Here is a 16,479-nt window from a genome sequence, read left to right as displayed (position 1 = left end):
GATTAAATAAGTCTGAAAATGAAGACCAAGCTCTCCATCAGACCTGGTTTTTGGTGTAAAACTTGCACCCCTTGCAAAACAAGCAAGGATGTAGCCAAACACTGATGACTCAGAAGTATGACCACATGCATAAGGTTGACTTATGTACATGTCTTAATATTTAACAGGTTTTCTTTGCTTTACCTATAATCTGCACTTTTTAGCTGGTAACTAATAAAAATCACAGGATCATATCTTATGGCATAAAAACAGCCAATCTAGTCCACTCAACAAAGAATCAACCTGCACTACATGGTATCAGGAAAAGTAAAATCATTATGGACTTTCTCCTTCAAATTTCTCAAAACACTTATTCACTCAGAAACACATGGGGGATGAGTCAGAGCTACAAACAAATAGTAACCAGGATGATGTCTGTGCCATTTTGGTGCATGGAAACAGATATAAACAAAGATAAATTCAAATTCATAAGTGTAATAAAGAAAAGGCTGATGAAAGAAGAGACGATAGCCTGAGGCAGCAGGAATGTGCCCCTCCTTCAAGCATGAGGATTAGGGAGGGGCGGGGGGAGGGGGGCGGATACAGGAAAGATAAAGAACAGAAAGAACAAACCTGTGGACACCAAGTGGGTGGTGTGGGATGGGCTGGGAGACAGGGATTGATGCATGTACACTATTACGTATGAGACAGACAGCTGGTGAGGGCCTTCTGTATAACATGGCTGGAGCAGGGGCAGGAGGGGGGCGTGCAGGGGACAGAACGTGCAATCTGTTTGTAGGATGTATGTTGCTGCTGCTGCTGCTGCTGCTGCTGCTAAGTCGCTTCAGTCATGTCCGACTCTGTGCGACCCCATAGACGGCAGCCCACCAGGCCTCCCCGTCCCTGGGATTCTCCAGGCAAGAACACTGGAGTGGGTTGCCATTTCCTTCTCCAATGCATGAAAGTGAAAGGATGTGTGTTAGTGAAAGTGAAGTCGCTCAGTCGTGTCCGATTCTTTGCGATCCCGCGGACTGTAGCCTACTAGGCTCCTCTGTCCATGGGATTCTCCAGGCAAGAATGATGGAGTGGGTTGCCATTTCCTTCTCTAGGGTATCTTCCCGATCCAGGGATTGAACCTGGGTCTCCCACATTGCAAGCAGACGCTTTAATCTCTGAGCCACCAGGGAAGCCTCCAGGATGTATGTTAAGTTAACCTTAAAAATGCATTCCAACATACAGAAGGGGCAGATGAATACTGTTTGATTCCACTTATACAAGGTACCTAGAATAGTCAAATCATGGTCAGAAAGTACATCAGGAGATGCCAGGGGCCAGGTGGTGGGGGTGGAGCTGTGGGGAGGGGGACTTACTGCTTAAAGAGGACAGAGCTTCAGTTTCAGAAGGTGAAAACTTCAGGAGATGGATGATGGTGAGAGCTGCACAACAGTGTGAATGGACTTAGTGCCCCTGAACTGCACAATCAAATATGGTTAAAATAGTATGTTTTATATTATGTGATTTTTACCACAATTTAAAAAAAGGGAAGGAAGGAACTGAGTCTGTGAATTGGCAGGGCAGCCAGGAGACAAAAGCTTGTGGGACAGGGCCAGTGTTAATGAAGCCTGTGTGCTGGGTTTAGCCGCTCAGTCGTGGCCGACTGTTTGTGACCCCATGGACTGTAGCCCACCAGGCTCCTCTGTTTGTGGGATTCTCCAAGCAAGAGCATTGGAGTGGGTTGCCATGCTCTCCTCCAGGGGATCTTCCCAACCCAGGAATCAAACCCAGGTCTCCTGCATTGCAGGCAGATTCTTTCCTGTCTGGGCCACCAGGGAAGCCCAGGAATGCGGCAGCGGGTAGCCTATAGCTGCTGACTAGACCGAGTGCAGAGACACACACGTGCACACACTCAGGGCTGCACAGAGAAGAAATAAACACAAAGGCAAAGTCCTGTGGCTGAGAAGGCACAGCAGACAAAGCAGTGGCGAGGGCTGCTGACCTTAGGGGAATTTCCTCCAGGTATGAGGAGGGCGGCAGCTCGCGCCAAGGTAGGGGCGTAAACACGGTGCTGGGAACAGGAGGAACCAGAGAACACAAGAATGACTTCAGAGACGTGAAGGAACACAGCAGGCAGGAAGAAGCACTCTGCTTCTCAGCAGTTTTAACTTGATTCTGATAAACATCCACATTGCCATTTTATCTTACAATTTGGTGATTACAGTATTCACTTAATAAAGAGAGAGAAAACATCACTCCATCTTTCAATCTTATGAAGCTTGATTTGCTAAAAACAAAAATATTACAAGCAATATGTTCTTATTGCAAAGGAGTATGTATTTCTATTAAAACATGAAGTAAAACCCAAAAGCCCACTCCAAACCCCTCTCCCCTGCAATGCCATTGAGGTTATATTATGGAAATGTGTGTGTTAGTCTCTCAGTCATGTCTGACAATTTGCAACCCCACAGACTAGCCTGACAGGCTCCTCTGTCCTGGGGATTCTCCAGGCAAGAATACTGGAGTGACTTGCCACTCCCTTCTCCAGAGGATCTTCCCAACCCAGGGATCAAACCCTAGTCTCCTGCATTGCAGGCAGATTCTTTATCATTTGAGCTACAGGGAAGTCCTTTATATCATGGAAACTACATGTTTATATTCAGTATTTTCTTCTTTAAAATCTTTTCAGATATTGAAGAAAGCTGATCAAAAACCTCCTTCAGCCATAAGAGCAGAAAGAGAAAGAAAGGAGGGGAAAACTGAAGGAAAAAACAGCTCACAGATACACAGACCCAATGAAAATACTACAGGGCACATATACCCAGGCCTCAGTGGGAGAAAAGAACATACAACCATTGAGCAAAATGCTTTAGTGTTTAAAAATAGCCATTTTTTTCAGGACCATTCCAGAATCCTGTTGAACGTAGCTGGAAAAAGCCTGTATGAGACTGACTTTGAAAAACTACACCTACCTAGATCACAAAACCCCCAAATTTAAAACGGCTATGTGGGATTCACTTGCTATGGGCAGGCTGCAGGACACGGGCAGGGAAGACCACATACTGTAAGCTTAAGATTTTAATGCAACTTCTTCACCAAATTTCTTTAAAAGAGAGCAGTTCACTGCTCAGTGAATGTAGAAGAGAGAGGAGAAAACTTGTATTCTTTTCATAGCCATATTTAATCGTGCAGCTCACAACAAAAATCTTGAAGACTGCCTGCAATGAATATATGAAAAGGCACCTGAGGTTCGTAGCTAAAAAAGAAAATGTGCCTTTATCCACAGCACAAGCTCTAAACATCGAGTTATAGCAGCTATATTCACAGGCAAGCAAATCATCAGCTACTAACAGACACCCCGTGAAGGTTAATCCACACACTACCAAAGATTTTTCACTCAGTAGAATTTCAGACGCACTTCCCTGCTGCTCCCAGGCTTTTAGCTCCATAGGCCAAAGAAGCAATAAAAAGGGCCAGTCATAAAGGAACAGGAGAATTGACTAGTTCCCATTAAACCGCACTACCCCAACCCAACAGTCCAAAAACCAACGAGGAGAACTATGCCTCCGGAGCGTCCTCCACTCACAAAGGGACCCAGATGCTCAGGAAGTGGCCAAGCAGAGCCCTCGTAAGACACTTAGCAATCTCAAACGGTATCCTTAGGTCTAATCGTATCAAAACCACACGTGTTTGTCAAAAACAGAAGCGAATATAAAACATGGACACAGACACACCGATTAACACTAATGTCATTCTTATGTCAGACTAGGTTCTTCAGAGAAGAACCAGAGATGATTTAAAATGATTAACTTGTATTCTAATTCTGATAAGATGCCATGGAAGCAAGAATCCAATTCTGGAAGGATGATGAGGGCATTAGAATACACCAGGGATGAAAACGAACCAGCCCAGCACACCAAGTGGTACACCTAATATGCTAGGAGAAAATAACATTTCAGTGACTCAAAACTAGAGAGAGTTAAGTGAGCTGTAACCATTAAGCCCATTCCCCCCAAAATTAAGACAGGAAAGCAGCACTGAGCAAGTGCCTGCAATGCACCAAAAGCTGGATCTGAGTTTGGGTGTGTGTCCCCTCACTTCCACCTGCACACACGCCTACAGTGGGCGTTATTTCCCCATTTTGTCTGTAGTGAAAATGAAGTTTGCAGAGTTTACACAACCCAGTCAAGGCCACACCAGTGAATTATGAGTTTAGATAAGGGTAAAATTCAGCTTATCACTCTCACGAAAGTGGCCCTGCATGCGTTTTGGCAAGGCTCTCCAGGAAACTCGTGTGCCCTTCTTGGAAAAATGTCCACGAGCCCCTTGCCTTCCAGTCCTGATTTTGTATTTGATGCTATGAGTCCACAGTTCTTTGATAATACAAGTAGAAAACGTGTAGGGTTTATGATAAATAATATGTGCCATGTACACAGAAGTCACTTTAATCATGTTTTAAACCTTAACTAATGTAAAGACATGTCATATTATGGTAGGCACCCCATTATCAAAGTCCAAGACAGTCTGCTCTTGGCATATCCAAGAGACATGACACCTCACTTCAGAGGTTGTTTGGGTTTTATTTTTGGTGTTACTGTGAACATGACAGGTTTCTGATATGAAGAAACTCTCTGGCATTTTATAATGAAAACTAAATTTAATTTTAAAACGATCAATGTTTCTTGTTTCTACATTTGCTGCTGCTAGAGGGGAACACAACTATACTTGCTTCTGCACAAGTTCTGCCAAACTTTGCCAACTAGGAAATAATATTAATAGATCCCCTACCTTTTAATAGAAAACTGTAGAATTTGAGAATTGGGAGGCAAGGACCTTCGATTATTTTTAACCAGACAATCCAGTCTTTTGGTTCCTCAGTGTCTATGTGCTAAAGAAATAACAAACAAAATACATTCTAATTACTATCTGCCAGCACCAGACCCTAACCTCCTGTTCCATTAATGTCGGCAGAGACCACAAAGCCCGACCAGTTCCCTGGTCAGAATTTCCATCGTGACTCCTGGTTCTAACTGGACGACCCTGCAGTCATTTCAGTGATGGGTTTGCAGCTGTTGTAATCAGGTTTCTGAGGAAGCCACCTCCTAATTTTGTCATTAAGAAAGTATGCCCAGTTCACATTCTGGAAAACAACTTATTTATGTCATCTGGATGGTTCTAAGTCTCATTGAAAGGAGAATTTTTTTTCTTCCCCATTTAGAAAAGGCTTTTAAGCACTTGGGAAAGAATGAGGATCTGACCCTGTGCAGGTAGACGAAAGGAAAATCAGCCACAAAGAGAGGTGTGTAGACAGGGCCCATGGCGTGACCCTTGGCCTCTGTTGTGCAGCACACCAGGGCGAAACAGGCAAGATCTAGGACTGTGAGGAATTACTGACTGACTTACTCATTTTTTTAATTATCCCTGTATAAAAATCTGGATAAACTTAAAAGTTTCTCTTTTTTTTTTCCGAAATAAAGCTTTTTATTTTATTTTGTATTTGTAGCCAATTAACAATGTCATGGTAGTTTCGGTGAACAGTGAAGGGGCCGAGCCATACCTACACATGTATCCATCCTAAAACTGTTTCTCCGCACACTGCTTATTCACATCCAAAACAGACTGTAACTTTTATGTTTTAATACTTATTTTTACTTATTTATTCATTTATTCATTTGGCTGCACTGGGTGTTAGTTGTAGCATTAGAACTCTCAGATGCAGTATGGAAGATCTAGTTCCCTGATCGGGAATGGAAGCCAGGCCTCCTGCATTGGGAATGTGGAGTCTTAAGACACTGGACCCACCAGCAAAGTCCCCAGGCTCTAATTTTTAAAATTTACTTCTGCCCCAGATCTTCAAAAATTTGGCCTTAAACAAATTATAACGAAAAGTAAAAGTGAAACCCTTTCATACTAACTTACCTTTTCTATGATTTGTGAATAAACTCACTGTGTAGCATGTGAGTAGTAGTCATAATGTGTGAATTTTTTCAAAAAGTTTAAAAAGCATCAGGATAAGCAGACAATGTTGGACTTTTTTTTTTTTTTTTTTTTTTTGCGAATAAGACCAATGATAAACATTCATTCTCTGGCATTATTTTATTATATCTGTTTTCTATTTAACAGTCAATTATTTTCTCATTATAATCTCTACGACTCAACAAACACAGGCTGACATAAAAACAAACCTATCCCTCCCTGGATTAACCACCTTCATTTTAGAAGGAAGATGTGATCATAAGTCAGAAATGTCCTGTCAACATGAAAAGTCTGCAGCAAGAGCATCAGGTCTGGAGACAGCGACAGAAGTACACAAAAGAAGAAGGAAAAAGGCAGGTCAGCGCTTGGAAACCTCACAGCCTCATAGGCTCCAGGGGGGCGGGGGCAGCACATTCAATGTCAAGCCTGAATCTCGCCATCACCACACATTTAAGGCTTTCCCTGAGCCTGCCTCCCTCAGTATAACCTGCCAATTAGATGAAGTTTTTGCTTGATGGGAAAAACCTTAAACCATGGACTTTCCTCTAAAGGTCAGGGCAGTCGTCCCCTGTAACACAGCGTAAGTGGTGGCTGGAATGTGCCTTCCACCTCACCACTCTTTCTGTTAATTGCCTTCAGGCCTGTTCACCCAGACAAGGTAGTGAAAATGGCAGGCTCCCAATTAGCTTAAATTTCCCTTAAGGTCCCTCTGCAGCTCTAGTCCCAAATTCTCCCAATCACATATTGTAAAGATCCTGCCTCCTCTTTTGCGGAATTTATTAGCTGCAATAAACCGTGGGGATATAAGAACAAAGGCAGCTTATGATCTATTATCTGCCAATATATTATAGTCCATGCAGAGTCAGGGAAGTGATAATCATAAAAAGAAATTCAGATTTCTTAAAACATAGCCACACATCAAAACTAAGGACTTCGTTGTGTTTTTTGTTACTTAGATCTTAGAATCAAAATTTTTAAAGCAGGAGAATATTTCTTTTACATTTTATTTATTTAAGACCTAATTTTATTATTTTTATAAAACTTGTTGGCTGCATGGCATGTGGGTGGGATCTTAGTGCCCACACCAGGGTTCCAACTAATGCCCCCTGGCAGGGAAAGCTCAGAGTCCTAGCTATTGACCAACCAGGGAAGTCCCAGGAGAACTTTTTAAAGGCAACACAACAAATACTGATTTAGTCTTCAAATCCTCTGTGCTTCCTCTAAGTACTCTCAGAAGAAGGATGTCAAATGACTGAGGTAAGAAAAGGTTGCCTTTGAAGGATGCTCAGTCCTACCTTCTGAGATGATCTTGATGTAGGATGCAGCTACAGGTTATTCTGAGCAGTGAGGTCAGTCATGATTCCATAATCATGTTAAGTTTGACTGCAAGTGCTTCCTGGGTCAGAGTTCAGTATACCACATACCTCTGGTCATAGAGGTGCAACTTAGCAACACTGAGGGAAGGAAGATTCAGTAGCCCTCCTATGTAGGGTCCATCCACAAAAGGGAAAGCACCTCAGCTTCCAGATGTGCCTGCTAGCTCAGCACTCACACCCTCCTTTGTCCTTTTCATCCCTACTGTTTAGTCCCATTGGCACTGCTGATGTGGGCATAATTGCCTTCAAAAAACAGAGCTAATGAGAGGCAAGCACTCCAGTAGGAAATAGAGCAAAAACAAAACAAGTGCAGGCATATAGAATCTGGAACTCTCCCGACCTCTTTAGGACAGATGGCAAAACTAAGAGGAGATACCAGTTCCACCCTTGTGATCTCAAATCCTAAAGGCAAGGGCTGACTTTTCTTTAAACCATATGAAACATTCTTTTATCTACCTGATGCCACTCCTTTACTTTATTTTTAATGGTAAAAATTAAGGCAGGAAAAAAAAACAAACACAGACAAGGCATCAGGCCATTAAAGTCAGATGACTCATGGGAACAGCTAAATGAATAAATCCACAATTAAATGAGAATGGCTGGACTAGATTTCCAGTGTATCCAGCATAACTTATTTGTCCTCTTCTGTCCAAACAACTGTGCTTACTTTAAGCCGAAGTTTTAATATGAATTTTGTTTTTGCTCTTCCTGTCTAGTTAAGTAGTTTTCAGGTTGGTTAATTATCTAGCTGATGGTAAACCACTAAATTTAATGAATGAATCATCATTTCTTAAGCTAAGGAAAAAGATGTTGTGGGCTCAGGAATCAATTAGCAATTAGGTAATGTCAACTACTGCACAATTGCACTCATCTCACACACTAGTAAAGTAATGCTCAAAATTCTCCAAGCCAGTCTTCAGCAATACATGAACCATGAACTTCCAGATGTTCAAGCTGGTTTTAGAAAAGGCAGAGGAACCAGAAACCAAATTGCCAACATCCGCTGGATCATCAAAAAAGCAAAAGAGTTCCAGAAAAAATCTATGCTTTATTGACTATGCCAAAGCCTTTGACTGTGTGGATCACAATAAATTGTGGGAAATTCTGAAAGAGATGGGAATACCAGACCACCTGGCCTGCCTCTTGAGAAACCTATATGCAGGTCAGGAAGCAACAGTTAGAACTGGACATGGAACAACAGACTGGTTCCAAATAGGAAAAAGAGTGCGTCAAGGCTGTATATTGTCACCCTGCTTATTTAACTTATATGCAGAGTACATCATGAGAAATGCTGGACTGGAAGAAACACAAGCTGGAATCAAGATTGCCGGGAGAAATATCAATAACCTCAGATATGAACATGACACCACCCTTATGGCAAAAAGTGAAGAGGAACTAAAAAGCCTCTTGATGAAAGTGAAAGTGGACAGTGAAAAAGTTGGCTTAAAGCACAACATTCAGAAAATGAAGATCATGGCATCTGGTCCCATCATTCCATGGGAGATAGATGGGGAAACAGTGGAAACAGTGTCAGACTTTATTTTGGGGGGCTCCAAAATCACTACAGATGGTGATTGCAGCCATGAAATTAAAAGACGCTTACTCCTTGGAAGAAAAGTTATGACCAACATAGATAGCATGTTGAAAAGCAGAGACATTACTTTGCCAACAAAGGTCCATTTAGTCAAGGCTATGGTTTTTCCTGTGGTCATGTATGGATGTGAGAGTTGGACTGTGAGAAAGCTGAGCACCGAAGAATTGATGCTTTTGAACTGTGGTGTTGGAGAAGACTCTTGAGAGTCCCTTGGACTGCAAGGAGATCCAACCAGTCCATTCTGAAGGAGATCAGCCCTGGGATTTCTTTGGAAGGACTGATGCTAAAGCTGAAACTCCAGTACTTTGGCCACCTCATATGAAGAGTTGACTCATTGGAAAAGACCCTGATGCTGGGAGGGATTGGGTGTAGGAAGAGAATGGGACAACAGAGGATGAGATGGCTGGATGGCATCACGGACACGATGGACGTGAGTCTGAGTGAACTCCGGGAGTTGGTGATGGACAGGGAGGCCTGGCGTGCTGCAATTCATGGGGTTGCGAAGAGTCGGACATGACTGAGAGACTGAACTGAATTGAACTGAATGTCATCTACAGTGGGCTACATAGACTGAAAAAGTACTTTTTTAAAAAAACTTTTTTATCATAGAACAAATACTTTAGATAACTTCAAAACAAGCAAAGCAAGGCTTATTTGGGGTGGGGGGAGGTGTTTGTGTGGCTTCTCAATGAATTCCTTTTGCTTAAAAAGAAATTCCAAAATTACAAAGAAAAACTATTTTACTTTCTTTACAGGCCTACAACTGCAACATTAAGACAAAGTTATATTTTTGGAAATAAACGTATAATATTTTAGAAACTCTTGGCTGCCAATTTTTTTTCTCTGAATCTTGCAAAAAAAAGAAAAAAAAAAAACCGATCAGAATCAGCAACTTTTGCTAGAACAGAGCCCTGATTGTGTGTGTGTGTGTGTGTGTGTGTGTGTGTGTGTGTGTGTGGTTGTGTTTAGTGACGAGCAACTGTGTTTCAGGAAAGGTAAACCCTTATTGCCACCCCTAGTTCCAGGAGGTCAAGTTTGATTAGTCTAAACCAACACAGGTACTTTACTGCCTCTAATTTAGAAACGGGCCGGCAAGTCATGCAATTCTGAACAACAAAACACAGAGGGCATCTGGTGGGTAAGGAAAGAGGCAAGCTGGCAGGGAAAGCTTATCTGCTTTCAAGTGAGCCACAGTGAAGAGAAGGGCATGGCCCCCTTCCTCTGCAAGGATGTGATGGTCTGAATCATGCACGAAAAGACTAGTGGAGACCTCGGGAGACTCCCAGAAAAGCTGGGGACCCCAGGCCTTGAGGGAGGCCACCGGGCCAAAAGTGAAGCCCCCTCTGCCCTTCCCCCAGACTTCTTGTTACAGGAACAAGGAGTGCTTCCTTATCACACAATCCAGATATTCTGTATTCATACCCAATGTTTTTCCAACAAATTCACTAAGACACAGTGAGTCTTTCTGGGTACCAGGCATGACTGTAAACCCTCAGCAGGTATTACATCGCTGATGAGGCAGGTTCGATGATAAACTCATCTGTTATATGAATAATCTGGGGGTAGACATGATGACCAAGAGCCCAAATCCCGTACAAGGTGAACGGCAGGCAGCTGCCAGTCTGATCCCAGGCCCAGCTAAACCATCTTCATTTTAAAAAGTTACTTCAGTGAGAGCTGACTCTCTCTCAAAACAGTGTGGTGACCTAAATGGGAAGGAAATCCACAAAAGAGAGGATGTATGTATACGTATGGCTGATTCACTTTGCCGTCCAGCAGAAACTAACACTGTGAAGCAACTACATTCCAATGAAATTTTTTTTAATAAATCTATACATCAAAACCCTGGAGAAGGAAATGGCAACAGAGGAGACTGGTGGGCTATAGTCCATGGGACCACAAACAGTTGGACATGACAGCAACTAACACACATACATCAAAAGAATACAAGTAAAAACTGGTAGAAACCAAGTAATAGTTAATAGTGTTGCTTCAACTTTTTTGATAATGTGGTTATTTATGTTAGCTGCTATCACTAAGCCATGTGAAGTGTGCATCAGAACTCCGTGCTGTCTTTATAATTTATTGTACTACTTTTTTTTTCAAATAAAAAATAAACAATAAAAAAACTTTACTTCAAAGTGATAATCTCATGGACTTTAATCTAATCGGTATTACTATTTCATTTCCACTGGTTTTTCATTTGTTTTTATCACTTGTTCTTCCTACTAGAACATCAATGGCTTTTTAATTATTTAAAAAATTTTCCACTCTTTCCGCCATCTTTCCATGCCGCCATAATGGTGCGCATGAATGTCCTGGCTGATGCTCTCAAGAGTATCAACAATGCCGAGAAGAGAGGCAAACGCCAGGTCCTTATTAGGCCGTGCTCCAAAGTCATCGTCAGGTTTCTAACAGTGATGATGAAGCATGGTTACATTGGCGAATTTGAAATCATTGATGATCACAGGGCTGGGAAAATTGTTGTGAATCTCACAGGCAGGCTAAATAAGTGTGGAGTGATCAACCCCAGATTTGATGTACAACTCAAAGATCTAGAAAAATGGCAGAATAACCTGCTCCCATCCCGTCAGTTTGGTTTCATTGTACTGACAACCTCAGCTGGCATCATGGACCATGAAGAAGCAAGACGAAAACATACAGGAGGGAAAATCCTTGGATTCTTTTTCTAGGGATGTAATACATACAAATAAAATGCCTCAGAGGGAAAAAAAAAAAATTTTCCATCACACAAAGTTTTATGCTCCTTACTATAGGATAAAAATCATACCATTGCAGGTATCAAAGGCAAACTGTCATTTTTTATTGTTCAAATACCCCACATACATAGAACTATTTTAGGAGATTATACTGAAAAAATAGACTGAGATAAATTCAGTAGAATAGGGTTTCCTTCCACTGATATCATTAATCTAAATTGAAAAACAGCTTATTCCAGTATCTAGGCAACCACATTATCAATAATTTTAGAAATTACTGAAACAAATACACAACAAAGCATCCTGTCACTGAGTACTCACCTAGTTTGTGATCCATACGAACTTTTTAACTAAGTGATGTGGGAACCAGACACACAGATTTTTAATATCAATACTATTAAAACTACAGAGAAAACACTGTGACTAACAATAAGCAATTAACACTTTTTTTTAAATGACACTGCAAGAATTTTTTTATACATCAAAACTTAGCAGAAAACCTCTTAGTTTTCATACAAACGGCAAACAGTCCCCTTCCTTAGATAGGAAGCCATTATGTATGCTGAGTGGTGACCAATTTTTGATTTTATGAATTGGAGGTGGCTACTCTGCAGAGTGAACTAAGCAACTGTGAAAACAGAGACGCCTACAGCAGGTCCTGGTCTTTTGTGAAAGGACAAGTCCCCAGACCTGACAATTGCTGAAACAATACTAGAATGTCTACTTCTCCCACAAAGTGAAGTCAAGGGTAACAGAAATTTTTATTTCATCCCTTCAGATCTTTTGACTTTATTGCCTCTCAATAGAGAGCGGAATACATAGGTAATTTTTTTAAGCCCCTCTTTTTTATACAGACCATTTTTAAAGTTTTTATTAAATTTGCTACAATATTGCTTCTGTTTTTTTATGTTTTGGTTTTTCTGGCTGTGAGGCATGTGGGATCTACCTGCACCCCCTGCATTGGAAGGTGAAGTCTTAACCTCTGGACTGCCAGAGAAGTCCCCCATGGGTGGCCTTGAAAGTCTACTTATAAACTGAATTATTCATACCAAATATCTGTGCCTCACAATCCAAAAAGCTCTATGGTGGTAATTCTTGAGAATCTACAGCAACTGCTTAGGAGAAATCTTTGCTCAGGGACCACCACCAAAACAGTCTACATTTATGTTAGACACACTCAGATACAGAGCCTGGTATTTAACTACAGTTGGGCAGAACCACTTATCTCCAAGCATCACTGTGATGGAGGGAAATGCCTAGGGGGTAGGCCAGGAAGTTATACCACCGACACGAGTAGAAGGATGCGTTTATGTTACCTGTTCTTGCTTCTCCAGCCACTTGTCCACCATTGGGTGACTGGCACTCAGAGATGAGCGAGCATTGTCTCTCTGAAATTGGTTAGACCAGTTACTAGTGTCCCGTGGGAGGCTTCTGTAGTTTTCATCTTTCTATTCAAAAAGAAACAAAAAGGTGTCTTGTAACAAACCAGACTTTGCAAATTAATGATGCACCTGGTTTTTCTAAAGTAGCAGAAGAAAAATGATTCTACATATTTAAAATGTTTTCCCCTAGTCAATACCAAAGAGCTGACTGAGGTCATTTCCTCCAGTTTAGACCTCAGAAATGCAGTCACCTGCCTGGGAAAGGGAGTCTGATGGCTGTGGCCACATGGGTAGGAGCACAGCGGACAGAACTGCACACGCTGCCCTCCTCTGGGCCAACCTCTGCAGGAAAATACTTCTATGCTAGACTTTTACATCACTCAGTCATGGCACTGCTCTTTTCTTCTTCTTTCCAATCTTAGAATAATGTTGTGACATGTTTTCTATAATTTACCAAAAACATTTAAAACAGAGAAGATGAATGAATTTGCACTTTATTTAGATCCTCATAGTTTCACGACTTTGGGCCAGAGATTGAAGACTCTGGGCTCTTCAGTTACCTCCTTCACAAGCTAGTTGTAAACATTAATTCAAATAATGGGAAAAGAAAAAAATTAGCCTATCCCGACACATGGTACATAATATACACATAATTGTTCACCCCAACATGCTTGAGATGAGATGTCTTTGATTGATAAATATTTATTTAATATACCCCAGAGCAGCCAAGGTATTTCTTTCAAATAATAATTTATAACAATTTGCTTTGGCTTTAGAGCTTTGGCTTAATCTCAATGTTCTGAAAAGAAATGAGAAGGCTAGGATAAGGTAGGAAAATTGAGCATTTCAGTTCAATAGCTAAATCTAAGTATCTTCTAAAAGAACAAACTTAAAATGTTAGACTCACTTCAGCTAACTTAACAACAGTGCCCATGTTAAATACCCAAATATTTTCCTTAAAAACTTTGTTGAGGGTAGTCTGGCTGTAAAAATCTTCATACACATGATTGATCCTTATTCTTCATTACTTAAACCACATTAGCAGCAAACACACACAGAAACAAAAAATGTAACACAATAGGATTGACTGTACAGACCTTAAAATAGACCAGGATACTGTTTTCTGTTCCATCAGAGGATAAAACTTAAAAATGAACTGGTCATCCTGAACCTACGCCAATATTGTGACTTCTGAAAAAAAATTTAATCTATAAATATTTATCAGTATAAACTGTAGCGTGAAACTTTGTAACTTTTTATAACCAAACTACAGAAAGTAAACATTAGAAACACAATAGTAGAATTAGCAGCAACTACTTTTTACTAGAAAGACTCTGTATCCTGCTGGTTACTGTGGGTCAAAGTTGTGATGAGGCACAACCACAAGTACAAGGAAAATGCTGGTGAGATTAGGCGGCGGCTCCATGCCCACGATGAAGTACTGACCCTGCGTATAAGAACACGGAAAGGGTAAAGTGAAGTAGAGGACACAGACAAAGTCTAAAGAAAGGAATCAAGCAAATGAAGCAACTAAAGTTCACTGCATCCCAAAATATTAAGAGCCCTTCCTTGAGCATAATAACTTCAGAACAAAGCAAATCTAAGCTTCACATGGTAGTCCCTAAACTTACTGACCAGGCATTCAAATAAGTCATAAAAGGCAGATAAGTTTATTAATGACAGAAACTATGAGATCCATGAAGAGAGGAAAGATGGAAGGGTGGAGAAACAGAAGCACGAGTCTTACATCAAGGATCTTGTGCTCCTACCATTGACTAGGGACCTGGTTTTGCTATTCATTTCCCACCACTAGGAAGTATTATTATACCAACTCTCTACTTTGAAAATGAACAATCAAACAGAGAGCATTAAAAAAATACGTCCTGCTTTTTCTGTAGAAATGGTAATTCAAAGTAACCAATAGTCGAGGAGGAAAGCTTGTCCTTTCAGAAAACATGAAGAGTAATGCACATAATAATAGAATAATTAATAGAATTAGAAAAATCACCATTTTCAACTCCTAATGAAATCATTCATTCAGGCAAAGATAATTAATGGATGCTAAAACCGTTAGGTGAAAAGCTGACAATGAACAGGGTGTATGCAACATGATGAAATACCACTTGCAAAGGGGAAAATCTATCTTTAAAATGATGAGACAAGATGCTACAAAACACTCTTGTTGATGTCTAGAATCCAAGAAGCTGCTGGTGCTTTTGATTCCTTTTGAATCTCCATAATGATGGAGATTCCTCATCTTTTAAATGGCCCCTGTGGGCTCTTACTATGGACCACTCACCACCGTCTCCCTGAACAAGCCCAAAAGTGTACAGTTTCAAAATCTGCACACATGCTAAGTCACTTCAGTCATATCTGATTCTTTGCAAACCCGTGGACCTCAGCCCACCAGGCTCCTCTGTCCATGGGATTCTCCAGGCAAGATTACTGGAGTGGGTTACCATGCCCTCCTCCAGGGGATCTTCTCCACCCAGGAATGGTCCTTAAATCTCCTGCACTGGCAGGCATGTTCTTTACCATTGGCGCCACCTGGGAAGCCCTTCAAAACCTAACCCATGAAAATATCTACACACAGCTCACCAACACTAAATATTTTTTCTGAATTCATGATCTAAATTTCCAACAGGATGTCCCAAGATACCTCAAAATCAGTAGACCAAAATGAAACCCAACTCCTATATCAATTCTAGCACCCTTCTGAAAAACAGCATCACCTGTTTCACCTCTTTCCATCCTGCCTAATCCCCACAGTTGCTAGGTCTTGTGAATCCAGAGTTCATGGCCAAGATCTTAGATTTTGGCCATCACCCTCGTACAGAATCAATGTGCCTCTCATCTGAATGATTACAGCAGCCCTCAAATTGGAGGCTTGCTCAATCCTCATCCTCTCCAACAACCTGCCACAGAGGATTCTTCTACAATGCCCTTTAGGTCACGTCATACCTGGAACAAACACGAGGCCAAGCTGGGGACCTCAGTGCCACAGGCCTCCCATCTCCATCAGGATCTTCCTGAGTCTAGACTCCCAGTAACGCTTCTTCTGTAAAGACACTCACCACTCTTCAACACCCAGTGTCCAAGCTGCTTTCTCTAAGAGGCATTCCCTGATTCTCACCAGAACTAATAATGTCATGCATTTTATTATCACTATATTCCAATTTTACTGCTAATTATAATTCTAACTTATAATTTAGTTAATTTTTAAAATGGCTATTTTCATGATCACAGGGACACCTGGGCAGAAGATCACCAGTCACCTTTAAACTCTAGCACTTAGCTCAGTGGCCTACACCTACGTGGATGGCTTTTTCTGGGATACTTATTATGTTTCCTATTTTCACAAGGTTTCAGAATCCCATAATTTTAAAGGAACATTTCTATCAGTTGTTTTAAAAATCAAATTGAGGGACTTCCCTGGAATCCCAGTGGTTAGGGCTCCA

General features: G+C 41.1%; 2 protein-coding genes across 9 annotated transcripts in view; one reads left to right on the top strand and one right to left on the bottom strand.

Annotated features, from left to right (window-relative positions):
• PARD3 (par-3 family cell polarity regulator) overlaps window positions 1-16,479 on the bottom strand; it is a 592,324-nt gene that overhangs the window by 309,624 nt on the left and 266,221 nt on the right. For all 8 annotated transcript variants that reach the window (XM_052651068.1, XM_052651061.1, XM_052651065.1 and 5 more), the window contains exon 5: window positions 12,956-13,087. In XM_052651068.1, the coding sequence (XP_052507028.1) occupies window positions 12,956-13,087 (132 nt within the window). The remainder of the gene's footprint in view (window positions 1-12,955; window positions 13,088-16,479) is intronic.
• LOC128058579 (40S ribosomal protein S15a-like) lies at window positions 11,196-11,642 on the top strand. Its single transcript, XM_052651069.1, has one exon. The coding sequence runs from the start codon at window positions 11,220-11,222 to the stop codon at window positions 11,610-11,612; it is 393 nt and encodes a 130-aa protein (XP_052507029.1). The 5' UTR covers window positions 11,196-11,219; the 3' UTR covers window positions 11,613-11,642.

The sequence above is a fragment of the Budorcas taxicolor genome, chromosome 13, assembly GCF_023091745.1.
Source record: "Budorcas taxicolor isolate Tak-1 chromosome 13, Takin1.1, whole genome shotgun sequence".
Classification (NCBI taxonomy): Eukaryota; Metazoa; Chordata; class Mammalia; order Artiodactyla; family Bovidae; genus Budorcas; species Budorcas taxicolor.
This window is presented reverse-complemented; position numbering and strand designations above follow the sequence as displayed.